At 40.7% G+C, this 25,670-nt stretch overlaps 3 protein-coding genes across 5 annotated transcripts; all 3 read right to left on the minus strand.

The window, feature by feature from the left end:
- Positions 1-11: 11 nt before the first annotated feature.
- Positions 12-5,593, minus strand: LOC100275125 (uncharacterized). Of its 2 annotated transcripts, none has more exons than XM_023302174.2 (7): positions 4,511-5,340; positions 3,931-4,268; positions 2,476-3,824; positions 2,123-2,400; positions 1,722-1,753; positions 1,216-1,622; positions 12-728 (listed from the first exon to the last, which is right to left on the minus strand). In XM_023302174.2, the coding sequence occupies exons 2-7, from the start codon at positions 4,193-4,195 to the stop codon at positions 279-281; spliced, it is 2,781 nt and encodes a 926-aa protein (XP_023157942.1). In that variant the 5' UTR covers positions 4,196-4,268; positions 4,511-5,340; the 3' UTR covers positions 12-278. The 2 variants fall into 2 exon arrangements, with proteins under 2 accessions (XP_023157942.1, NP_001336839.1); NM_001349910.1 differs by lacking the exon at positions 4,511-5,340 and adding an exon at positions 5,368-5,593 and having other exon boundaries at positions 26-728.
- Positions 5,594-7,902: 2,309 nt separating this feature from the next.
- Positions 7,903-13,318, minus strand: LOC100272510 (uncharacterized). 2 transcript variants are annotated; one of them, XM_023302165.2, is made up of 13 exons: positions 13,076-13,318; positions 12,406-12,653; positions 12,086-12,163; positions 11,842-11,957; positions 11,598-11,749; positions 11,425-11,510; positions 10,757-10,884; positions 10,581-10,631; positions 9,679-9,765; positions 9,488-9,557; positions 8,744-8,880; positions 8,559-8,636; positions 7,923-8,251 (listed from the first exon to the last, which is right to left on the minus strand). In XM_023302165.2, exons 3-13 carry the CDS (start codon positions 12,123-12,125, stop codon positions 8,153-8,155), a joined length of 1,044 nt encoding a protein of 347 aa, XP_023157933.1. In that variant the 5' UTR covers positions 12,126-12,163; positions 12,406-12,653; positions 13,076-13,318; the 3' UTR covers positions 7,923-8,152. The 2 variants fall into 2 exon arrangements, with proteins under 2 accessions (NP_001140451.1, XP_023157933.1); NM_001146979.1 differs by lacking the exon at positions 12,406-12,653 and having other exon boundaries at positions 7,903-8,251; positions 13,076-13,208.
- Positions 13,319-14,325: 1,007 nt separating this feature from the next.
- Positions 14,326-18,897, minus strand: LOC100272679 (uncharacterized). The gene is made up of 9 exons (NM_001348051.1): positions 18,356-18,897; positions 18,000-18,026; positions 17,267-17,346; positions 16,977-17,049; positions 16,737-16,794; positions 15,719-15,773; positions 15,250-15,274; positions 14,982-15,073; positions 14,326-14,712 (listed from the first exon to the last, which is right to left on the minus strand). Exons 1-9 carry the CDS (start codon positions 18,476-18,478, stop codon positions 14,682-14,684), a joined length of 564 nt encoding a protein of 187 aa, NP_001334980.1. The 5' UTR covers positions 18,479-18,897; the 3' UTR covers positions 14,326-14,681.
- Between the last annotated feature and the right edge of the window lie 6,773 nt (positions 18,898-25,670).

Raw genomic sequence — 25,670 nt, forward strand, 5'->3', positions numbered from 1 at the left:
CGAGAGAAATCTGAAAGAACAAATCAACTGAAACAAACATATATTCCATTCACAATGGTTCGTGAACAAGGGTTGACTACTTGACTCACTCTATACAATTTGACAGTTCTGCCAAACTCGGACGACTTGTTAACCGTGGGCGGTTGGGGTGCTAAAAACCAACAAATACAATCCACTACACAGCCTTTGGCTCTAATTTCCTATACATAATATATATGAAGGACGCATAGATTGGCCCAAAGATGATGTATCCCAGGTAAAAAACGTATACACAAGCACTAGCTTTCTACATCAATATCAGCCCCAGGACGGTTACTCATCGGCATCGTTGGCATTGAACTTCTCGAGAGGCTCATGGCCCGCTTTTTCTTCGGTGGCGGCTGCTTGTCATCGGCGAAAGAGATGAATTTTCGGAGACTGCGCTTCGACGTCGACGACCCTGCGTCCACGGAGATCGCTGGTCCCGGCTGTTCGTGTCTCAGGTACTGGCGTATCGTGATGCCGAGGTAGATGAGCAGGGCGAGGACGCATGCCGCGCCGCAGATGAGGAACAGGCCCATGAAGCTCTCGAGGCGGAGCTGGTTCGAGTCCACGAACTCAGCATTGTCCGTTGAGCAGTCGCCTGTCTTGAGCCACTTGTCATGGATCCGCTGCAGCTCCCCGTTCTCCGACAGTGTCAGGATTGCGGTGGACAGGTCTATTTGCAGAGGGGAGTCCCTTGGAAATGCCTGACAAAGTGAGTTTTGTAAGAGCTATGTTTAAATTAATAATGAAACAAAGTTGCTGAATTCTGGATATTAGACTTCTACTGCAAATAAGTGCAAGGAAGGCTCCATAATCTTAGAGAATGTGACCCTTTCTAGGGATGACCCGCGGGTACTCGCGTGTTTCGTATCCGATGTATGTGGGCACAAGCATGAAAGCTTACCCACAGGTACGCTTTCAGGCTGGTAAAAGTTAGGGTCGCAGGTATACTCGCGTGCGGATAAATACTTTACCGCACCATACCCGACCCGCTGCCATCCCTAGCCCTTTCTCTTAAGAAAAACTAACCTTAGAGTGTACCATAAGCTATGTGAACAGTAGACGGGTTGCTCGTAGTTAATGCTGTGACACTACTCTGATAATATTGAATGGCTTATAAGATATGTTTCTATTTATATTTCTACTAGAATAGAATGTATTTCAGGACAACTTAAAGTTCAATGCACTTACAAAGCCCCATCCACCGCTGGTGAAATCTGAGCCAGCAACAGCAATCTTGCAGTAAGTTGACAAAAACAGCTCAACATAGGGGCGCTCATCAACAATAGCCATAACACCTCCTTTCTTGGGACCTAGCTTGAGATTTTCAGCATACTCTTCAGGAGAACCAAGAGCTTTTAGCCTCGACTGTGAGATGTTCAGTTCCTTAATCATGTATTCTTCGACAAAAGAACCAACTTGGAAACCAATAGGATAATCACTATTTTTCAGGTCATCAAGTCCTCTTATAGATGTATCAAGCTGTTGCACGGTTAGGATGGAAGTAAGACTTGCAGTGTAGCTTGATTGAATGATCAATACAACAAATAGCCATATGAGCAAAACACCACGTCCTAAGGTACTCATTGTGTTTTCTCCTGGTAATAAAAAAATAAGAGTAGAGGTACCACGTGAGAACAGAGGGTCAGTTACTCAGTTATACTGAAGGACAGAACAGGAAAGGCTAGTTTACTCACTATGTGCAAAAAACAGAGTCGAAAAACTGAACCTGCAGAAAATAAATCACATCTTAAGAATTACTTTCAGAGGAAAGAATCAAGCAATCAGACAAGCATTTAAGAATATGTGTGAAGAAGTACATTGACAGGCAAAACTAAACAAATAGAAGTTAATATACCATAATATCACATGAAATACATTATGATAGTGCAGACATATTTTCTTCAACCAATCTAAATTACAAGATTTAAGTTCCTTGTTCATTGCTAGATGTTCCATTTGGACAAAATGTCAATGTTGAAAAACACAGTTTAAGGCTACCAATAAAGTGTAACATGTTGCATGGAAACAATAACATTTGAAAGTGAAAATAAGATGTGTGTATAGTGAGTGCAAAAGATGCGATTCAGATCCTTACCAAACAATAGTTATTATTTGTTGTCGCGGCGAGCCGCGGAAATCATTATTTATTCGATGCTCAAGAATCCAAATAACCACACCCACAACAAGAAAAGACAACCCTGTAACACACCACATCCCCAATGTAAATGGCTGCAAGAATGCCCAAGAATTTGTTATATGCTTTTTTATTGGAGACAAGATAACCAGGCCTGACTCAATGAAGGGCTGGGTGAAATCAACAGCTTTAGTTCGGCTCATTGTAATTACGATATCCCCTATTGCTGCATCAAAATCCTGCAGAATAAGTTTACTCTTATCACTACTATACATGATGAAATGTGGAGGGAAAAAATGCATGTCCACACTTACATTGTCAGCAACCATCTGCACAAGTTGGCTATAATGAGGGTTTTCAGTACCATTGCCAAAAGGTATAAACCTGTATGTAACTGGATAAGGAAGCAATGCCAATGCTTGAGTGAAGACATCGATGCAATAGCCCTTCATTGACCCAGTAGCATTATCTTTGCTAACAAAGTCTTTAAAGCTAAATCTGTTAGGGACACCAATTTTCAACTCCTTGGCATTGGAAGGAAAAGCCCAACCTCGAGGCCTCTGTGCAGTCTCACCAGGCCAAATGACATCATAGAGTTGTTGGTTGGCAAGCGAAGTATTAGGAGGCTTCGAATATAGGTCTTCAGGAAGGACGGTCGATAGCAATCTTGTATAGTTTGACCAAAAACCAATGGTCCGCATGCCGTTGCCAATTATGCTTATGATATCATAGGCAGGATGAATGAGTTCAAACTGAGCATTAAATTGCACTTGGCCAGACACCCCAGTGAAGTTCACATTTCTAATCTTATTCAGTAATTTGTTTCCCATGTCAAAAACACTCATGGCTTCAAGGTGAAGAGTTCCCCCGGTTTCGTCACGCAGCCTTGAGTCATTTGTAAAGGAAATCCTCCCACCATCATCAAAGAAGGCATCCAGGGCCCGAGCTACAGTCCACACACTATCATAAACATAAAAACCGTAAGCACTGGTGCGGAGATCGCTGTGGTTGTATTTCTTGCTTAAGCTGCTCCACTTGGACACCAGATTACTCTTCACCTTTGATTTAGGGGTGTGTGGACGTACAGTCAGAACACCTTGCATGCCATTTATAGTTTCAGCAGATACCGATGAATTAGCATCAAGATAAGCAGAAAGCCAATCAGTAGCAATCCATACATAGCCGTTGCCCATCATGTTTAGTCCATTAGCAAGTGACAGAAGCTTGAGTCCAGGTTCCGAACCAGTATGGAGAATAATAACACGAGACTCCATATTACTAACAGTAACCAACAGATTCAGAAGATCACTTTTTTTAGCATTGGAACGGAACCCAATCTTGAATGAAATTTTGCAGCGTCTTGCAGTAAGTTCATCATCCAAAGCAGCAATGCCGTTTCGGCCATAATCATCATCAACGTATATGGCAGTGACTATCTTCCATTGGTAGTAATCAATAACTGCCGCCACAGCTGCCATTTGGTAGAGATCGCTGGGCATAGTCCGCACGAAGAACGGGAACTGGATTGATGACAGAGTTGCATCCGATGCAAAGGACATCAAAGGAACTTGGAGCTCATTTGCGACATACGAAATGATATGTGCAATAGGAGAGCATTGTGGCCCAATGATCGCAATAACATCAGTCTCCATGAACTGCAAAGCTGAAGAAAGAAATATTGTATCGTCATCACAAGTATAATAAAATGGAAGCACAGAGTATTGAACACTGGAAAAAAGGGGAGGGGTACGGTGTTAAAGATAGTCTACCTTGAACCATGCCAAGAAAACCGTCGTCGCAGTTTGTATCCCTCGTTTGAACATGTAACGTTGTTCCATTTAGAACTGTGGGGTCTGAGTTGATATCCTCCACTGCTGCACGGATGGCAACATCTGAAACACCTCCAGTGGTGGAGTTCAACCGAAGAATCGACCCAATATTCACGACCGAAGGCCTTGCGGCTAAGCTTTTGCCGATCCCATTAGGGAGGAGAAACAGGGAGAGAACCAACAGCACGAGAAAAGCTATCCTCATTTTGGCCAAAATGTTACAGAGGCTGCTACGAACTTATGCAGAAGTTGGCAAATTATCGATGTGTGTGCGAGCCCTATCGGAAGAGAAAAACATAGAGCCACCTTCTTATCAGGGTGAACATGTGCAAGAGAACGAATACATAGGGTGGTTACTTGTAAAGCGAAATGAAAACAATAAGAGAGAAGGAGATGAACAAGCATAGACAGCAAGAAGCAAATATAGGAATAACATGAACATAATGAACCAAACGTTTTAAATAAAAGCAACTTGGTGATTACACCAGATATATCATGAACGGGAAAAGAAAGAACTCACATCTAATATGGTACAAAATGGTTTGATAGACACCAATCATGACATCCACTTCTCCTATTTCCAGAAGGAAGAGAAAGAGAAGGCGCAAAGCGTAATCCCAGCACCGATCGACCCCCCAGCAATTGAAGCTTGAAAATGGGTCATGGGTTCTTCTGGCAGTCAACATCCAGAACCTAACTTTGCTCGTATGGCCCTATCCCACAACCAAGATGCAATGCAACGTGTGGTCCAGATTGAAGCTGGACATTCAGACCATGGCACTCTGCAAGGTATCGATTCCATTCCTTGTGTCGATCAGACAAAAAAAAAAATCCACGGTCCACGCTACTATGATGATGAGGTTGGCCGGGTATTGCCGAGCGCGGTTGCCACGACCCACGAAGTGCTACGCTTCCTTCCATACACACACTAGCTGTACGCTCCAGCGAACTCTCAGGGAGGGAGGGAGGGGGCTTGGCGAAAGAAGTGCAGCGATGCCTAGCCTGAATCGTCCATGCGGTTCGTGCTCGTTTTACTGTTTTAGCGAGTGAGGGTGAGCAGGACGGGCCTGAATCGCAGATCTTCTGGCGAAATCCGTCGCTGGGTGCTGGCAAATGTTGGTACCGCCAGGACTAGGAGACGGGGAAGCAGCAGCTGCCGCCTGCCGGGAGGCAGAGGATGAACAGGGATGCGCAGCGCAGGAACTAGCTAGTAGGTAGTCCAAGAGGGCGACTTTGACTTTTTGCTCCGAATCGCTGCGGCCATTGGCAGCTGGGGACGCGGGGATTTGCTCGGCTGGCTCCAGGAGCGGAATGGTGGAGAGGAGAGGAGGTTGTGCTAGTTCGGAAACAGCATGAGGAGGAGAGAAGAGGACTTACGTCAGGTCGGGGTCGGCGTTGGTGCTCGTGCTCGTGCTCCCCTCGGAAAAGAGGAAATCTTGGTCGTCTCCGACCGTGGGAGCGTGCCGCGGCTTGTCGACACCCCAGGAAGAGGAGGACGAGGAGTAGGCGGCGGCGGCCTTCCCTGAAGCTCATTTCGTCAGGCCATTTTATCTTGGAGGTGAGCTGCCTGTATTATACTATTATTGTTGGAAAAGACAGAGGAGGGAGATGAGATGGATGGGGGGGGACTGTATACATGGAGGCAGCTGGGCCCCACACGATTAACGATGGCCGTACGTGGTGTACCACGTCAGCCGTGAGCCCATCGAGATCGTTCATTAGTCAAGAACAAGCAGGATTAGGTGTGATTCCATGATGAGAAGGAGCCTAATTTGTCTACCACAAGTTCTACCCTCTATGTTGACTTGGGTCAATAGTGAGGACTTAATTATAATATAAATTATACACACACGCTCAGTCTCTCTGTCCCAAAAATATTCTACCTCCGATCTTTTTTATTTGTCATTTGTTAGTGTAAAATTTAACTATCCGGCGTCAGATATATAAGATTGAAGGGAGTATTATATAAAACTCGCTTCTAGACAACGAGTGCAATTCAGTCTCAAACTCTTTCTGATCTTGGTTGGTTGCTAGTCAGGGCGAAGAAAGAAATACATGCAATGCCAATACTAGTCAGGGTTAACAAAATATGAGTAATATAACAGCTAATGCTAACAGCCCATATTTGATTTTTATCATTTTCGGAATATACTATACGTACATACACATGCAAATAAACGTGGTCCACGACCACGAGTAGTATGATACACATCATTGTCACTCAGGTCTACCTCTATCGTTCACCTTTCTCCTCTATCTTCCATGCATGTTACGACGACACTGTACGTTCTCTCCAGTTTCCATTTCATAATTCTTTCTCTTCTCTATATAAGAATGACCACTACTCTTAATGTACGATGGTAATATCAACGGATCGACAGTAAGAATATTAGTCTAGATCTATATTATCATAAGTTAATATCGTGTGTTGTTCATATATACATCTTGCTATATCAAACCTTCGTTCTAGAGGTTGTGTCGCTTCAGATTAAAGACAACTATTTAGACTGTTGCAAGTGTAATCTATAGATATAAAACACTGTAAAAATAATAGAAAATGTTATAAATTAAAGCCAAACAAATTATCTGTAATTTATAATCCGTTTGAATTTTTTACATAAGATTTGACCGGCTCGTCATATTAAAAAAAATATCATAACTATCATCAATTTTTACTATGATATCTTTAACATATAATATACTTAAAATATAGATTTGAATTATTCATTTTATCGCAATAAAATGAATAAGCCAAGCCGGTAAAATTTGATTCACAAAAGTTAAGCGTATTATAAATTGAGACAAAAGGAATATAATTTATTGAAGATGGAAGTAACTCCTCCTGAGAGTAGAAAAAATGCACAAGGGCAAGACAGACAATTGGATCTCGGTATTTGCTCTCCTGAATAAATAGATTCCAATTCGAAGCCATAAACGACGACATCGACAATGTTTTTATAAACTTATTAAACAAGACGCTTTTACACGTAGGAAATGTAGAATAAAGAACAAATAAAGGAAGGACGCTGAAGAAATAAAACTGACCCTTAGTAGCAATCTGTGAGCAGCTGTCGAGATCAGAGACGAATATGCATGCCTCTCTTTTTTATTACTTAAGGAACAGGAAAAGAGCATTTTTATTGCTTAAGGAACAGGAAAAGAGCAAGTAAAGACGCGGCGGTGCATGTGAAACCAGACACGAATATGCATCTGAATCTGATGCTGCCCGACCGAGAATTCTTTTGCATGCGTGCTTGTGACTGTGAGAAGAATATGTATGAAGTCACTCACCCAGTTAATTAAGCCCGAAATGATATCATACAATCTTGCATGCATTTTCATATACACATGTAGATTCTTGCTTCGTTGCCAAGAACTATAGTAACTAACGTGCGTGTCGTTGCCAAGAACATATTCTTCTCATTTGTTCAGGAGGAGAAGAAAAAAGAAGACAATTATCCTAAAGTAGTCTAAGCCATCAGCCCGATCTGGGTTCGCCACCGACCTTCATAAAACTGGGAAACAATTTACCCCCAACTAAGGCCTTGTTCGGTTAATCCCGTTACCCATGGATTGGATGAGATTGAAAAAATTTAAGAAGAAATTTGACTTGCTTAGGGCTTGTTCGGTTAGCTCTCAATCCATGTAGATTGAGTGGGATTGGGTGGGTTTAAATCCCAAACAAGTCAAATTTCTTCACAATTTTTTTCCAATCCAATCCAATCCATAGATAACGGGATTAACCGAACAAAGCCTTAGGATTTAAACTCATCCAATCTCACTCAATCCACATGGATTGAGAGCTAACCGAACAAACCCTAACAATTATGTGTCGTGACTACATAATTAAGCACGGCGGTAAAAATATAGTCCATAATGAAATTCTTGCCTGCAAAGAAGCAAAGTAAGCATGGCATGAATGCGTCGCGGCGGGCCCAGTCAGGGTTCTGGCGACTGGTGAGAGAATTCCTTAACGAGCCAAATAAATGATCCGCAAAGGAAAACAAACAAACAAAAAACTAGTATCATGTTGAACCATTTTCTAAGTTATCAAGTAAGTATTAGAGAGGGCAACAAGCCCGTTTAGCTAGCTAGCTGCAAGACGACCTTACACGAAAAATGTCTCCCTGTCCTCTTTTTTACCTCCCGGAACTAAATCATGCTAGTCCACCTTTTTGCTGGCTTTGGAACCATCACCATCTTGCTCTCCTTCTGCACCGCCTTCCTCCGCCTCAGCTTTTGACTCGTCGAACTCCAGCAGCTGCATTTGTAAGAAACGTGCTCACAACTCAGAAAGTCCTGAATTCTCATACATATTTTTTTATAGCATGCTTACCCTTTTTTTGGGGGTGGGAAACAGGAAGGATCATAAAACTTTGCAAAGCACACCTCGCCCCCACCCACCCGTACAAAAAATAAAGATGATAAAAATGAAACAGATGACCAGGAGATGGAACTACAGATCGCCATCAAGGCATCAACGTTCTTGAGTTCAATCATCAAACAAGTGCATAAAGACAAATCTTTTTCTCTGGAACGGTAGCTGCAGTAAGTATTCAGAATCTGACCTGTTTCACTTCTCCGTACCAGAGACAGTGTACGGCGACGAATCCGATCACACCTGGAACGAGATACAGTAGAGCCGGCTGCAATAAGCCACCCCCCCCCCCCCAAATAACCATAGTATTAATATCACAGAGGTGACAGAAACAAGGGGAAACAGGACCATATAAACCTGAGCAACAGAACTCACCTGTGCAGCTTGAAACCAGTTCATTACAATGATGGTCACCGCCATACCCACGGCGTATCCCGAAAATGCGCTGTTGAAGTAACGCTTCTTGATACCTCTTGAGACATCAAAGCGCAAGGCAAGTGCAACAAAAATGCCTGCAAGCAAAAGTACAGATACATATTATGTGCTGGATGGCTTGGAAACTGCCTACATTCAGATTCAAATATCACATTTCTGTATGCAGCTTGAATCGATTGAAATTATAATTGGTTTTTGTTGATGCATGTTGTGTGGTCCTCCAGGGGCCAGGAATGGACACATATGTTGGTTGTATTGACAATAACTTAAGACTGCATGCAACGAGATGGACTGAAAGTATAGCTGAGCATGGACCTAACAATATGGTCCAGAGCATGATCTCAAACCAATAAGACCAGTTCTAGTTACAACATTGACTCTCTGTCAAAGTGCTACAGAGAATATATAGAAACCATAAGTAACCATACCATAAATTCTGTTCAATCCCCATGAATCAACAAAAGCAAGAGCTCCACTGATACATCATATCAGCAAATGCTCCTTATAGACATTCTAATAATGTTGCAATATATAGCAGCTTGGTACAGATAATCTATGCAGAACAAAGTTGGCACTTGACAATCCTACAGGGGCTGATATTACCGTTCAATAAGGGGGGCAAAATCTACATCACTGCAAAGCAGAATGTAACATAGCACAAGGAAATAAATTTTTATTACTAACCAGGTATTACAATGTCACCAAGGCCAAGCATGGAGAATGGCCGTGCATCATCCGCAGTAGGAAACAGAAGCTGTACATAACCAAACAAAGCCAGATCAGCTGAAGCATCAAGATGAGAAAAATGGAACCAACTAACTGAGTGACTGACAATGGTATTAACAAAAAAAGGTTCAGTATGAAAGAGTGCTGACCTTTATAGGAGCATCAAAAGATTTAGCCACACTGACCATAACTGGAGTGAAGAACACCCAGAAAATGTCATACACAAAAAGTCCACCCTGGAAATGGAAAAGGACAATTGCATTCACATATGCATGTAATAATGAACAGAGAATGATTCACTGGCACAATGTTGAAACAAGTAGAAGAAATCAACTCAGTCATAACTGATGAAATGGTTGTAACCATTATTTTCAGAAATAGTCAAATACTGCAGTCAAAGTGCAAGGACCCAGCCCCAATTACTTCAGAACTACTCCCTCCGTCCCAAATTAAAATTTGTTTTACCTTTTTACTGGATTAATACAATAATTAATGTGTGTGTTCTATATATATGTCTAGATTCATAATCATCCATATGAATATGGACATAAAAATCTAGAGCTAAAACGACTACTATTTTGGGACGGAGGGAGTATTAATCAATTATACATGAGACACAGGTTCCATATTATAATATTCATGATATAATATGATCACAATTCAATGCTTGCTAAAGAAGTATATGACAAAGTGCATGCTAAAAAAACCCACATCAAGCAATACTTGTTGCTCAATACAATTTGACAAGAATAAGAAATTGTACACATTTAAATCCACATACAAACAACAAGCAATACTTTTAGCTATAGTGCATAAGAGATAGCTCCTTTCATAGACAAATGAAGTAAAGATATATTAAGACCAGATGATCCGTAATAAACCATAGATATAATATTATAATGTTTCAGTGGTGATTATGATAGTGCAGAGATAATAAAATAAGGACAGGTTTGTGATTGAAATAGTGATGATGTGTTCTTAGAAGTTATAGCAGAAAATAGAAGTATATAGTGTTCAGGCCAAATCAAGCAATCATTGAGAAAACACTTACCAAGAGAATGGCTCCGGTTTTAAATGATCCCAATGACAGCATCTCAATCCCCTGAGAAAGTGAAGTGTTAAGGTTCTAGTAAACTAAAAAATGGAGCGTAAAACAAATCAAATGATTTTAGGTTTCATTCCATAATCTTTAGTAATGCATATTAATGTTGAACCATGCAAACAAACCTGAATACAGAAAGCCAATCCCAGAACATTATTTGCAAGCCAATGCTTCTTTGACGCATACCACAAGCAGAAGAAAAATCCAGGTATTGAAGCAACAATCTGGGACTTTGTGAACTCCACCGAGAGTGCTGAAATAAAAAACCCATGGACTTAAACCATCTTCAAGAATAAAGATTGTAAAGGGAAGCTACTGGGATAGTTAGATCCAATACTCCTTGTACTTGTTATAAATTAAGAGTCTAAGACTCATAAGAAGTCAATATCAAATGCAAAGGTCGTATGAACAGTTAACACAATGACAGCCATTGTACTCGAAATGTTGCAATACATCTATTTCAGAAGGAGAAATGGAAGCTTCCATGTCCATATATATGCTGTAAACAAAGAATATACTTTCATGCAGTATTTAGATTTTCTAATTTCACAAAAAATGGAAGCTTCCATATCCACAAGGAGAAATATCACTTTGTCAGTAGCATTGAAAGAATCAATGGTGGAAAAATCGAGTTCATTCAGTACACAAAATAATATATCGACTCTTAGTCACCAGTCACCACATGTTTTTTGAATGTACAACAGTACTTAAAAACATGTGTAGTAATATTTCAAGATCTGCATAACTGAATCAACAAGACTAAGCACCAAAGAAAGGGGAGTTGGGATCATACAGTGGAAAAGTGGAGCACGCCAGACAATGAGATTATCATTCCACTCTTTTGGAAGAAAACGTTTTATAGAAGGAAGCAGTGTTGCACTGCATAAAACGGTACTCATAAGTAGAGCAACTAAACAGCTTAACATGTCTGAAAAAGCTGTTACAAGAAAAAAAAAATGAACCTACGAGAGAGCAACAATGCCTAGAATGAAAAAGTAGGCAGTGAGCACAGCGTTGACCAAGTCTTTTGAGAGAAACTTGAATAGAAGAAACAGTGATAAAAGCATAGCACTTCCAACTAAGGGGAACCGCATCGCATGCTCCTTGGACATGGTCTCCTGCATAATACAATTGCAGAAACAAATCAGTTGGTCACATGAGTTACAAGTCACAAGAATAGCAAGCAGATACATTGACACATATTACTTACAGAGGGTGGAGTTGGTTTAACAGAACGGTAGCAACCCACATAGACAGTAAGGCATGCTGTCAGTACCACATTCACATTTGGGTTTACATTAACCACAAGCGGCGCCAAGCTCAGACCTGCATATTATAAAATACATATGCTGCTGAGGTCAGCACGGGATCATTATATCAAAGGGAAAGGAAGAAGGTAAGGAGCGCTGTAAAGGCAGTGATGGCTCAACTAGTCAACTACATAATTAACGTACCAGCAAGAGCCAAATTGGCAGCCCATTCATGTGTCATCATTATTAGGAAGCAATCTGGAAGAAGACTAGCAAGATGCCCTGCCAAGATGATGAAAAAGAGGTGTTATCACCAGTGACATTTCTCATCTGAAGCAGCTAGTGTTGAGTTTTTGATCAAATAATCATTAAGGGCTAGTTTGGTGACCAAGGAAATGGAGGGGGTCCATGGGGGAGGAATAGCCCCTCCATTTCCCCGGTCACCAAGCTAGCCCTAAGGGTGACAGTGGAGGAAACATCTAACAGTAGCACAGATGTAATTTTATCCAAGTTGTTTTCCGTACGCAGACCACAATCCAGAAGCTGAGTGTTTTGTTCGGCAGTACTGTAAGGCCAAAGAACGCTTCAGCTATTCACACTTTAACCCACAAGTCCAGCAAGCAAAACTTGGGAGCTAGGACAGCATTGAGGATTCCAAGTTCCCAAGTAAAATCATACAGTAATGCAGCAGCAAGTTGTCACGGTTCTCATGTCTTCCATCTCATAACTCAATTCCCAATTTTTTCCACATGGCTAACAGAATCGATTTCTCCTGAAAACCAACTTAGGATAAGCAACTCCCAAAGATCTCCTTTGCAAAACCCAGAAGCATAATTTCATTTTATTTTCAACACATATATGAATAACTGGTCCGCAAAACCCAGAGGCGTAATCTCATCAGCTGGGATTGCCCAGTCCTACGGGGTCAACCGAGATTTTTCAAGATATTAGGGGGGAAGTGTCGAGCAACTGGGTTCGATACAGCGAGCCCTACAAGAGGATAATCGAGCAGTGATCACAACAATCCGCCGGCCGCAGCAAAACAAACGCATTACCGAACTATAACCGGACTGACGCAGAGAGTAAGATTATTTATTTATGAATCGAAACCCGCAGCCGCGGCAGAGAAAAAATGGGGAGATCTCGCCGCACGAAACGAACCCGCAGAACATAGAGCGACTAGGGATTACTCACCGAGAAACAAAGGAGATCAGTCACCGGATCTCGAGCTGTTGTCGACCCCGCGCTGCCGGTGCAGCCCCGGCAGAGGAAAGTATTGGCGCGGGCGGCGAAGGGAGGACGAAATCGAAATCCGGGGCGGAATGGGAGCAGGGGAACGGGGGGTGTTTTGATGGAAAAGAAATCTGGGGCTGCGTCTGTCTGCGTTTTCCTTGCGGCTCAGTCACACAGTACTTGTGACGAACAGTTGAAAGGGGATATGTGAAGAATTGTATTGAATAAATTAGTGGTTTAAATATACTCTTCCAAATCGTTTAAAGTGAGAGGTGTTTGAATGCACTAGAGCTAATAGTTAGTGGCTAAAATAAGTTGAGATATTCAAACAGCCTATCTAATAGTTCAGCTATTAGCTGTTTTTGGTAAATTAATTAATAGTTAGGTAGCTATTTGTTAGCTAGCTAATTCCACTAGCAATTTTTAGCTAACTAATTATTGGCAATGACTGTTGTGCAAGCAGTCCTTCTGTGCAAGCGTGCAAGCAAATCATCTGATCTGTTAGATCGTAATACAACCGTATGTCACATTTAATAATTAAACCCTTCCACCACCATCTCAATAATCTTTATAAAAAAACTCCTAACAAACCGTGGTTGTATATGTGGTTGGATCGTAATTTAATGGATCAGATGGTTTGCTTACACAGAAGGACTGCTTACACAACCGTCATTACCCTAACTATTAGTTTTAGTGCATTCAAACACCCCTAAAATGTGACAATTGGCGTGGTCAGTTGAAAACATGCCACTTAATTTTTTTTAAAAAAATTGAAAACTAGTTAATTTTCACGCCACTTCATGGCATTAACATGAACTACCTATCTAATTTTATAAAATTTGTTTTATAAAATTTGAGTAGCATGTATATAATTATTTCTTTTATTTTTCTATAATAACTGAGTTCTATAGACTATTGCACATATAATTGTTTATATACTTCACCCGTCTCAATTTATAAATCATTTAACTTTTTTTACTAAGCTTGACCGGCTCGACTTATTCAAAATTTCTAGCTTGGCATGGCAGTCCAAGTGTATTAGCAAATTGCGTCTTCAATCAAAGATGCACAGCCTTTGGTGATGATATTCTATCGAAATACATATGATCTTCTGTGATCTTTGACCAATTGACCTAAACTTTGATCGAAATGCATATGATCTTTTGCGATCTTCTATCTAAAATGCACATCATCTTTTCCCAAAAAAATGCATGTAATCTTTGATGCTGTCATTGACCAACATGCAGTCATCAAACTATACTCAGTACTCAACAACAAGACCTTAGAATAGAAGCATTCAAATTTCCTATAGCCCCTGACATGATAATTCAACCGGCCGTTTTAAACTGTAGTTCATCGGTATGCAAAAATTGATGTCCAGTTGCTTTCTCTACAGATCAGTCTAAGCTTTTGTTTACAGGAAATATGAGTGCAACACAAACAATCAGAATTGGCAGCTGCATGTCTCTCTAAATGGTGTCAGGGACTACTAGAGCTGTGTTCTTTAACATTTTCCAACCTGTCGCCTGTTTTGCTTTTTGCGAAACAACGACCTGCCCCCGGCATGTCATAGCTCATCATCAATCTGGATGGTAGCACTGGAATGAAAAGGAAACAGAGAGCATACTTTAGAGCAGCTACATTAGGAGAAAAGTGTGCGTGATATGTGAATGTAAAAACATTATGCACTGTTGTTTTACAAGTGTGTTAAAGAATCTAACAGATGACATGGCATTGTGATAAAATGTTGTTTCGAAAATTAGGCTGGAAGGAAAGGATTATTTTGTTTGAAATGCCACAATAACACGCATGCTCACTGAAAATCTTTATATGCAGGCACAAAAGGCCATTATCAGGTATGACATACCTTGTAGATCGGCAGTGTTTGCTAATATCTTCACAAAGGGCCTTGCTTACATATTCTGATTCTGTGGAGGTTGTTTTGATCCACTCAGAGAGCTGCGGGTGAACCAGAAAAAACGAATCAAAATTCATATAAGATCATGTTCTGACTAAGTGACATGAAAACCATATAATTCAAAAAATAGAACACGGCTATTAAGCATGCTAAAGATTAGGTTTTACTCCGTATATGCTAAAACAAAAGTGCAGTCAATTCCACCCAACAAGCCTACCTCATCCTCCGTTTCCTCCAGTAGCCTGTGTAGCAAGTGAAGCTGGTTAGCTCATTCAATCAAACAGTTGGTATAATTATTACATAAATCGCAGAAAGTCGTGTTATCTTTACACAACCAATAAAGTTATGCTTTAAAGCACACGGTGCCTGAAGAGTTTGTTTAGCCATGCGGGCATGCGGCCATGCCTTCAAGTCCAGTAAACAAGAGCGAAAAATAAAAGGTGAAAAAATAATAATCAGCAACTAGGAAAAGGCATGCATGATTGTATGAACAAACATGTTTTGGAAGGGAGGGGATGTAACTGCCCAAGACACATACAAATTTTGCATCCACGCAAATGAGAACAAGATTATGTGTATAGTGTATGTTCTTCCAGCTAAAATATTTAAAAAAAAAACTGAACATTCGGAACAATATATGATGCCTACTCTAAGTCAAATTTTAAAATTACTGGAAAATCATGTACCTTCCACAGAAGGTGGACAATTTTTTGGAGTGAGCTCTTGCTGCTGCCTTATTTTCTGCCAAAAGAACGAGATAAACAATAAAGTGTCAGGTATTAGAAACAGCCCTTATAGACAGATAGATGTTTTATTACAGTGAAGCAAATCAAACGCAAAGGTCGTGCTTGTTCTTTGCTTGTTAAAAAATACTCGGACTGGGAGGGAAAGACCACCCTCCCGGTATATATTAAGAAGAGACCAAAACATGGTCCCGACTGAGAAAATCCCCGAACTCTGGCCCTCATCACTAGCATGCCGTCACCGCCCACTCTGCAACGGTCCAACCGGAAGGTGGCGCCCAGGACGTAATCCGGGCGGGGCACAGCGAGGAGATTATTTTAACCAAGTCCGAATTCGCCACCGAGGAGGATCGAACCAAGGACCTAGAGGTGCTACTCGAAAGCCTTAACCATTACGCTAGAGGTCCTTTCGCATTCTTTGCTTGTTAAGCATTCAGCATTGTGTGTTTTACCATAAGAAAATGCCAAGTTCATTTCCTTGTCAGGGATCAATTTATAAAACAATTTTTTTCTGTAATATTCTCCAAGATTATATATTCACATCATTGAATCTGAATCGCCTGTAAAAGTCTATTGTGTAACGACATTTAGTAACTATAACAAACACAGTTATAACCCTGGTGCCTGCATTTTCTGTGATGATACATGTAAGAGAACGGTTAAGCATACAGAATCACAGAATGCATTAGCATAATTATGAAACTATGGATTAACATTGCAATTCGGGCTCTCAGTTTCAATATAGTAACAGGCCATTTGAAGAGTAAACAAGTGTCATGGGTGCGCGCCAAAAGCGAGAGGCCGCAGGGGGCGCTGGCAGCAGCGCGCGCAAGGAAGGCACGGGCGCTGGCAGCGCCCCCTGCGGCCTCTCGCTTTTGGCGCGCATGGGTGCGGCCCCACATGAGTGACCGCTCCCTATGATGCCCATGACAACAAGAGCCATAAAACTGGTAAAAATTACCAGTTTGAAAGCTATTCCAGTCTGTTACTTTAACCCATCCCTTTTCGCCTGATTCCAACTGCATACAAAAAACATGTTAGGTAGCTAAATGTTTAGCGTATTCAAAGTGCGCTAAAAAGTGAAAAAACAGTTCATATTTATGGCATGTTTATAACACTTGATACATAGAAAAGGGATGCAGCACCAATAAGATAGTGTCAAGTGCAAATTATAAAACAATTATAAATCTTTAATCCCTGCCTTCTTTAAGGTATAATCTTGCATCTTATCGCATAGGCCATCCAGAAGTTCCACAACCCGAAGCTCACTGACCCTGCACCATGTATACAGAACAAAGTACATAACATGACAAAAGTAAGCAACAAAATATGTCGATAAATTGCTATAAGTATGTGAGGCCAAACGATGTGTGTCAAGATCAAAGGGTCTCCATGTGGAATGTTAAATCATGAATTGTTCCACTAAATATTTTCCCAATATGCATCGCTTTTGTCACTAAAAATAAGTATGTGATCATGCTGTTTTTTTACCTATAATCAATGACCTTCCCCTCCCTCTGGCCTTTAGAATTTAAGCGGTTGCGCAAGTCCAAGTGATTTCTCGGCTTCTCCTGCATTAGAGGATCCAGGAATAAAAAATATGATCAAATGGTGCCAACACCAAGAAACTAATATGGTAATATGCTGCTAAGATTATGGAATGATTGCTTTGTCAATTGTTAAAAAAAATACTTCCGTACTTGAGAAGTATAATAAATGTACTATTTAATAGAAATAAAACCGTAATCAGCATTGCAAAAAAATGGTTGGAAACTAAGAGTCACTAATGCCGTGTTTGGTTCCGCCCCAGTTAGCTGAAAGTATTACGTAGCATTGGGGTGTTTGGTTCTCTAGATAATGAACTAGCTAATACAAACAAAAGGACATGAGTACCCTTTTTATTTGGCGCCACCAGTGAAAATCATGGTTATACGGGTCAATTACCCAATATTATCTGTCATTAGCTGAGGTTAAAAAAAGATAATAAGTTAAAGAAATCAGGAGTCTAGCTAAAGTTTATCTAGTTCATTATTTAGACAATTGGTTTCAAGGTAGCTAAAGTTTAACGAATACTACCTCCGTTCTCGAATATTTGTCGCTCGCTAGTTCATTTTTGAACTAAACCGTGACAAATAAAAAGAACATAGGGGTACTGATTATCTGGATGTAACCAAACAAAGCCTAAATTAAAGGCAACTGAAAGAGAAGTTGTAGATTCACTTACACTCGAAATTCCAATCTCTAGCTCCGCCTGGAAAGAAGATGAAGAGGCACGTCAGAAAGCGTGTGTCTCAAATTGCTGGGACAAAATTGAAACATATGAAACACAGATCTCATTTGCTGGCAGTAGGTAGGCACTTCCATATGCGGATATGCCACTTGAACCCAAATTGAGTCTTTCATACAGAATGGCGTATTTCCCACTACTCAGTGCAGCATCGCGCGAATCTATCCAGCGATTTCAAGTTACCGACACGATGGTGCTTGCCAGGTTTGACTCCAGCAGCATCGAAATTACAGAGAGAACGCTAAGATCCGAACTCGAGGTACATATATAGGGAAGCGGAAGAGGGAACTCACAGCAACGGCCTTGCAGGCGGCGCACTTGTCTCCGATGGCGGATGCAGGGATGACGACCTCCGCAAGGATGGCGGCGAGGAGAAGGAAGGCGCCGGATCTGTAGATTGCAGATCTCGGCTCCATCTCCGGCGGTCTCGTCTCCGGTCTCCCTCCCGATTTCCAGTCTCCGCTTCCGCGTGAGGGGTGGTCGTTTTACAGATGTGGCCTCGAGATCCTGTACATGTTCAAACACGTCCGTACTATTTCAGCTGCTACAGAAGTTTCCGGAACTGCGGTGTCTTCAACTCTTCAACAAGACAACAAGGGCCTCTAAGAGCAACTTCAATAGTTCTCTAAACAACTCTCTAAATCTTAAATTTAAGAAATGAACAGAAAAATGCTTCTCCAATGGTTCTCTAAATAGACTTGCTAAATTTACTTAGTTGCTATTCAACTCTATTTACTCTCCACATTTAGCAACTCGGTAGGAACTCCGTAAATGCAGTTGACGTCAATTTCTTCATACTAGCGTGATTATTTTTCTCTTTCCCACCCAGTAAGATAGCCAGGTATAGCACGCTCTTTTTTCATTTTCTAGCATAATGAGGTAGCTAGGTCAAACACGCATGACACAAGTTTATCCTTCACCGTCGAACCTAACTTCCTCATAGGTTACGCCACCGGACCACCACTCATCCATAGTTTATATCGACGACCTTTTTTCTTCCGCCCTCACATCCTCTGCTCTCAACCTTATTATCAGACAGATCTCATAAGGGCAGGGCCACTAAAGATAGATTCGAAATCGAACTACTTTGTAAATATGAGCAACTATTGGAGACTAAGTTATTTTTTACTTCCAATAGCTATTTAGCAACTTGCTAAACATGATTTTGGCAAGCTATTTTTTAGAGAACTACTGGAGTTGCTCTAAATTTAGAGGTTCACACCCTCCTGCAAATATTCGATATTGTGGTCTCTAAAATTTAGTGTTCCAAATGGCATCAGCTAAGAACATCTCTAAAAGCTCCCTAAAAATAACTATCAACATGTTTTAAGTATCATCCTATAATCTATAAAGAATAGATTTTAATATGTTCTCCAACGGTCACCTTAAAAGTATATATAGAAATTTTAAACTACGTTAAACCAACCTTGGACCTATGTTGATCAAACATAGTATTGTCATTTTCCATAGTCAGTCCAGCCGCTTCATTCATCTACGTGCTATCAAGGTATGATTTTCTATTCAATTGACATGTCTCAGTCACTTGTAGGCATAGTGATCAATGCATATGGTGACGTTGGGACAGTGGAAGAGGTGGGCTGCAGCAACCATGTGCACGGGAAGCGGTAAAAAGGGTAAAATCAACTCAACTTGGCGGCGACTCGCCCAGAAAAATTCCTGTTTCTAGCTATAAATGAGTGACTTTTAAGAGAAATTAAAAAAATAGGGCTAATTCAAGGGGAACTGTTTTTACGTTTTCCAAAAAAAAATAATTTAGAAGAGACTTATAGAAACCTTTTAGATATCTCTAAATGTGGCCACTCGATACCTACTCTCACGCCATTTCAACGACATACTACATTACTATTGCATTTTTTATTTCTCGTAAAGGAATGTGGTATACTTAACATGATTACTAACTAAGTGAGTACACGTGCGTTGCAACGAGAACATATTATACCATGATAACTTATATACAACACTAGGTGTATGTCCGTATGTTGCTACGGACTCAACATGTACTGGTAAGATGCAATGAGATGTATAAGCACTATGATAAAATACATTGATATGCAAAACAATTATTGTTATTCTATACTTTTGTTAGTTACATACCTAAAAAATATAGTACAATGGTTGTGCGTTGCAATGACACACAAATTCGATAAAATGTTAATGTACAATAACTGCACAAAAAACGAATAGCGTACATTATTATAGATCTAAATTTTTCACATCCTATTTTTATATCAGACTTCCATCTTATTAATATTTTGTTAGACGAGAAACAGACATGTTAAGAAAACTTGGTCCAAAACCTCTATAAAAGCCCCTCCAGCCATCTTCATCAAACAACGGCAAGCAACAGTCTGGTAGTTTTCATGACTGAAGGCCTACTCTTACCATAGTTGTCCATAACCTGAAATCACATGAAAATAATAAAACACCCGGTGATGGAATTCTCACAATTACCATGCATGATAATAGTTCCTTCTATGACTGTAGTTAGCTACTTAGTTGTACTAACTTTAAGTTCGGGTACATACCTATGTAACAAAGGTGATATGATAAACAACCAACTTCTGCAAAGATCAAGAAAGCGTAGATGTAATGCTCCAAGATGGATCACCTTTTTTCAAATACCGAAAAAGGAAAAAAACAAAGTATATTGGTGCAAAGAGCATAATAAAGGTGCGCTAAGATACGCATAATCGCACAGTATGTTCTAGGATCAATGCACTTCAATAGTCATGTTAACGATGGGGAAAGTCATGGAATGACAAACATACATTTATCAATAGGTTCAATACAAGTGGACCAATAAATTGAGAAGCATCATTGCCAATCTACAATGTTGAGAGAGAGAGATGATGATGATGATGAGCTACTGAGAATATCACAAAGTGTTTATAATGGGAAAAATATTAAAACTTTAATTAAAAGCCACATCATCTAAAGAGAATGTTCCATAGTTCTTCTAGCACCTCGAGTAGGTAGTATATATAGGAGATGTGCATCAGTACAAACCATGGACCTTTCTTTCGCTCATCCGTGAATTGCTTGCTACAGGGTACGGTGTGCGTAAAGAAACAAAAAACCAGTTTCGACAGACAGACATATACATACAGTTGAGGTGATTTGAATAATAAGGAAGACAAGAAAAAAAATTGATGACAAACATCTTTTTTGTGCACAAAGCAACAAATAAGCATATATGCAATAGCACTAAAACCAAAGATAAACTAATAAACGAGTGAGATTTCATTTGAACCGGGGTAGAGCTTATCCAGTTAACCAGTTACCATATTACAAGACAACTATTAAAAACATAAGCAACTCCACTACTTAATGGAACCTAAAGAAGATATACCCCTAATTTAGAACCATTCTTATATTCAGACATTAGCATTTTATATAACTCAAGCAGTCATACAAGAAGATGATGAGCTATCTCAACAATCCATTTTTTTAATACCCAAGCCCAAATTGCTAGCCTCTTATAACATAAGAATAGATAGAACAGTGTTGTATTTTTTAACATATTTACATGCAAAAAAATATTTAATGCCTTAAATCATGGGCAAAATGTTGTCAATAAACAAAAAACAAACATGTGCCAAAGTATATGTAACACCAGCAATGCCAAAAAACTCTGCTCTCTTTAAAGCATGTCTGCCAAATGATTTACAACAAGCAGGCTACTAATAAATTAAGTTACATGACATTGCGATATAGATACCTCTGAATAAATCCATTGCATATGCTCTGCATCATCACCATCAAAAGGTTTTCCAGGATGAACCTAAAAAAGTGAATATAACAGTTAGTAGTGTTGGGTAAATGTCTAGAGAAAAATAATGTGCAGAGAATATAGTACTGAAGCGTCCCCAATCCTCTGGGACTCAAATGTGTTACAATTACTAGTCTCAGGAGGCTAGTAAACACATTTATACATCAGATGATTCCAGATCTGCTTAAACGAGACAAACCTATAAAGGTGGCGATCAACTTTAAGAGTTGGTCCACAACTCGAGACATATCATCAGAGTAGGGCTGAAGCAGCCCGATATACGCAGCGAAGCAAATCAGTGGTCCAACAGCCACAGGCAAGGTTGGGAACATTCGTAACTCTTACCCGATCTCCTTTTTCTGAAAAACAACAAATAAGCAAGGGTGAGTACAAACGTACTCAGCAACCCACCTTCACCCGCGGAATGGGGAAATCAGATATAATGCATGGAATATGTGGAGCTCAGGATATTTTGCAGAAACAGCAATATTTTATGCAGAGTTGTTTTTGAAAAACATTTTGTATTTTTGCAAAGCGCATCCTCTCCAAAAGGAGCAGGAAGTTTTTCAGTATTATAACAAAATCCCCTGGACTAAACCATCCAGGTATCTCAACAGTTTCCCACTGGTTTTCCTTTTCAAAAACAGCTACTGGACTTCCCGTCCACCATAGCTCACGGCTCAACCGCCGAACCTTTTAAAAACCACTTTTCTCAAAACCATCTCTTTTTTTGGAAAACAAAACATTAATTACCATACCAGACTCGTCCATTCCTGTGGACACAGACTATTCGAATAAGTTTGAACTCTGCGCAGAGGTGTACACTTTACCCACTAGTCCGGCTCTGCGATCTCATAGCTAGTGAGACCCGAATCCGACTCTCTTTCTTTCCCCGCACGTCCTAACCTTAACGATTATTCGGAAGGAGTCAGGCCACCACCATGTCCAAACCGGACAAAACTTTCCCCCTCCTTATCCTCCTGGTGCTCCCCAGCCTTCATAACCCTGGGGTTGGACCGTACGAGTTCAGATTGAGTGACTGCCCACACAGTCTCGAGTGGTTGTACTATTAACGAGTACAGGTAGTGAAGATGACAAACCGGTCCTTATATGAGGGGACAATCCTTCTGCTCACGCCTAAACCAGCTGAGCCAACACCTTAGGCCCTCCCCTAAACCAGGGAGTCCCGGATTATCCCACTCACAAGGTGATAAGGGTGAAAACCCTTCATCACACACATTTTGAAAAGCATTTTCTTTTGAAAACTCACATCTGTTCTCAAATCATTTGGAACATATATATCAGGGATTGATTGCGGCAAGCGGCTGGGTGGCCATAATAACTTGTCTCAAAATCATATCATGCATAAAATAACAGGCTGAGGGTTGTGGTTGAAAAATCATAGGTAATTTATGCATCAAAGGGATCCAGTGAGCTTGTCGTGCTTATTCGGCGAAGGGGGAAGGGGAGGTCGTGGAACTGGCTTCTGGCTCCACCGCCTAGCGTAGACTCGCAGATCTGGCCTCCACGAGACGGCACGAATGCTTCGATAACTATGCAACATGAACAAGCAAACATACAAACCAGCAAGTATACCAACAAATATTTAGTATAGTGGTCAGAATAGCGATATATGGATGGGTAGAGTCTTGAGTAGAATCTGTGTCATGTGGTGTTGTGATATTACTGGTGGTGGAGCGAAGGTGCTTACCAGAAGGGTGGACTGGAGGCGAAGCGACACTATGCGTGTAGCCGGAAGAGCGAAGTAACTGAGTGGGTGGGGTGTTTGCCTTGGTTGAGGGTGTTGAGTGTGTGTGGAGAGGGAGAGGGTAGCTAGGTGTATTTATAGCTGGGTGTATGTGGTGTAGCACGGTAAAGTTCACTGTTGGTGAGAATAGTGACGAATGAACCGTCTGACTTAGTATGAACAGAAGAGTTATAAGCAGAATATGGGACAAGAGTATTTTGGGAGTTTTCTGGAATATGGACCATGCTTAAGGGATGACATGGTTGGATAGGGAATAGTTTGATAAAAATTTAGAAACAAGAATTATTGGAATCGGAGTTTGGAAGCCTGGTTCGAAGGAATCTTAAAGTTAAGCGTGCTCAACTTGGAGAAACCTAGGATGGGTGACCAGATGGGAAGTTCCCACTGGAAGGAAAATCACAGTCACCGGAGTTCGTATGACTGGAATATGGGTCTGGCTGGTCTTAGGTGCACTGGACCACATGATGGATGAGTAGTTGAAATTTGGGGTGATCGGATGAATAGTAATGATGAATAGTAATGATGAATAGTTCGTATGAACGAACGATGAATAGTGACGATGAACGAACGATGAACGATGAATAGGAACTATGAACGAACGGACGAACGATCGAATGATCGGACGAACGAACGATCGAAATTTCGGCAGCATAACGACAGGACAAAGATTATCTAGAAGAATGATGAATAGGGACCATGAACGAACGATGAACGATGAATAGGAACTATGAACGAACGATGAACGATCGAATGATCGAACGAACGAACGATCGGAATTTCGGCAGCATAACGACAGGACAAAGATTATTTGGATGAATGAACGGACGAACGATCGAATGATCGGACGAACGAACGATCGGAATTTCGGCAGCATAACGACATGACAAAGATTATCTGGAAGAACGATGAATAGGGACTATGAACGGACGATGAACGATCGAATGATCGAACGATCGAAATTTTGGCAGCATAACGGTAGGAAAAAGATTATTTGGATGAACGAACGATCGATCGAACGATCGGACGAACGGACGAACGAACCAAGAACAGGGGACGAACGATCGAAGAACGATCGAACGATCCTTGTGCTAGTGTGTGCTTGTGTGGAACATGGAGTGGGTGTGTGTGTGGGGGGGAAGAGAGTTGCCATGAAATGGCTTGGGGTGGGATGAGAGGAGGCTCTTGCCCCTCTATTTATAGCCATGGTGGGGGGATTAGGGGAGGGATGAGAGAATTAGTGGGAGGATGAGAGGATTAGTGGGAGATTAGCATGTATTTGTCTTGTATAAGTGAGATTAGCTTGTAGAGCTCACCGTATGACACCGAAGGCATACATATACGTATGGGCATGAGGAAAGTTATGAAGAAAATATTTGTGGGGACTTCAAAAATGATTCAGAAGGTATTTCTCAGGAGGAAAATATTTGGAGGAATATTGGTGGAATATCTGGGCAGTATTTCTAGAAAGAATCAGAGGGGATCACTGGGGAAATATCTGGGCAGTATTTCTGGAAAGAGTTTGAGGGTGATCACTGGGGAAATATTTGTAGAATATTTTGAGGAGGATTTTGGAAACAATATAGACCACTATATTTTATTTGCTGATATCAACTTTCAAACAAACATTTTGAAATGAAATTTGAAATTCATTTTGAATTTAGAGCAAGTTTGAGAAAATTCCAAGATTTGAATTTTTGGGATGCTACAAATCTACCTCACTTAAAATGAATCTCGTCCTCGAGATTCGACTTAGAAGGGTTATGGGTATAGCTTTACTTCAGCTACATATCTTCACTTTGCAACTCTTCGAGGAGATGGAACTTCAACAAAATCCGGCCTTTGAGGAGCATCTGGTTGCTGATTGCAAACACTGATTCTGGTTACTCAAAGATCATCTTCAGGCTTCTAGGTTTCGCTTGGCAGCTAGCTTATTGAAGAAGCAACGATGCCAACACGCAAACCTTCTTCTTGCGAACTTATCCATGGGTCCCTTCCTTGATTGCTCTTCTAGTGCTTCATCAACGGAACTTGGGTGACCACTTCTCATCCA

The sequence above is a fragment of the Zea mays genome, chromosome 4 (assembly GCF_902167145.1).
Source record: "Zea mays cultivar B73 chromosome 4, Zm-B73-REFERENCE-NAM-5.0, whole genome shotgun sequence".
Lineage (NCBI taxonomy): Eukaryota > Viridiplantae > Streptophyta > Magnoliopsida > Poales > Poaceae > Zea > Zea mays.

Bases quoted from the DNA above. Each gene is read 5' to 3' on its own strand.
- LOC100275125 (XM_023302174.2), bottom strand. From the start codon at position 4,195: ATGAGGATAGCTTTTCTCGTGCTGTTGGTTCTCTCCCTGTTTCTCCTC. The intron at 1,754-2,122 runs GTAAGGATCTGA...TATTTTCTGCAG, and splicing joins CAAATAATAACTATTGTTTG to GTTCAGTTTTTCGACTCTGT. The intron at 729-1,215 runs GTAAGTGCATTG...TCACTTTGTCAG, and splicing joins CCAGCGGTGGATGGGGCTTT to GCATTTCCAAGGGACTCCCC.
- LOC100272510 (NM_001146979.1), bottom strand. From the start codon at position 12,125: ATGATGACACATGAATGGGCTGCCAATTTGGCTCTTGCTG. The intron at 11,511-11,597 runs GTAGGTTCATTT...CGTTTTATGCAG, and splicing joins CTAGGCATTGTTGCTCTCTC to TGCAACACTGCTTCCTTCTA. The intron at 8,252-8,558 runs GTCAGATTCTGA...TTACAAATGCAG, and splicing joins GGTACGGAGAAGTGAAACAG to CTGCTGGAGTTCGACGAGTC.
- LOC100272679 (NM_001348051.1), bottom strand. From the start codon at position 18,478: ATGGAGCCGAGATCTGCAATCTACAGATCCGGCGCCTTCCTTCTCCTC. The intron at 17,050-17,266 runs GTAAAAAAACAG...TACATGGTGCAG, and splicing joins GGGAAGGTCATTGATTATAG to GGTCAGTGAGCTTCGGGTTG. The intron at 14,713-14,981 runs GTATGTCATACC...TTTTCATTCCAG, and splicing joins AAACACTGCCGATCTACAAG to TGCTACCATCCAGATTGATG.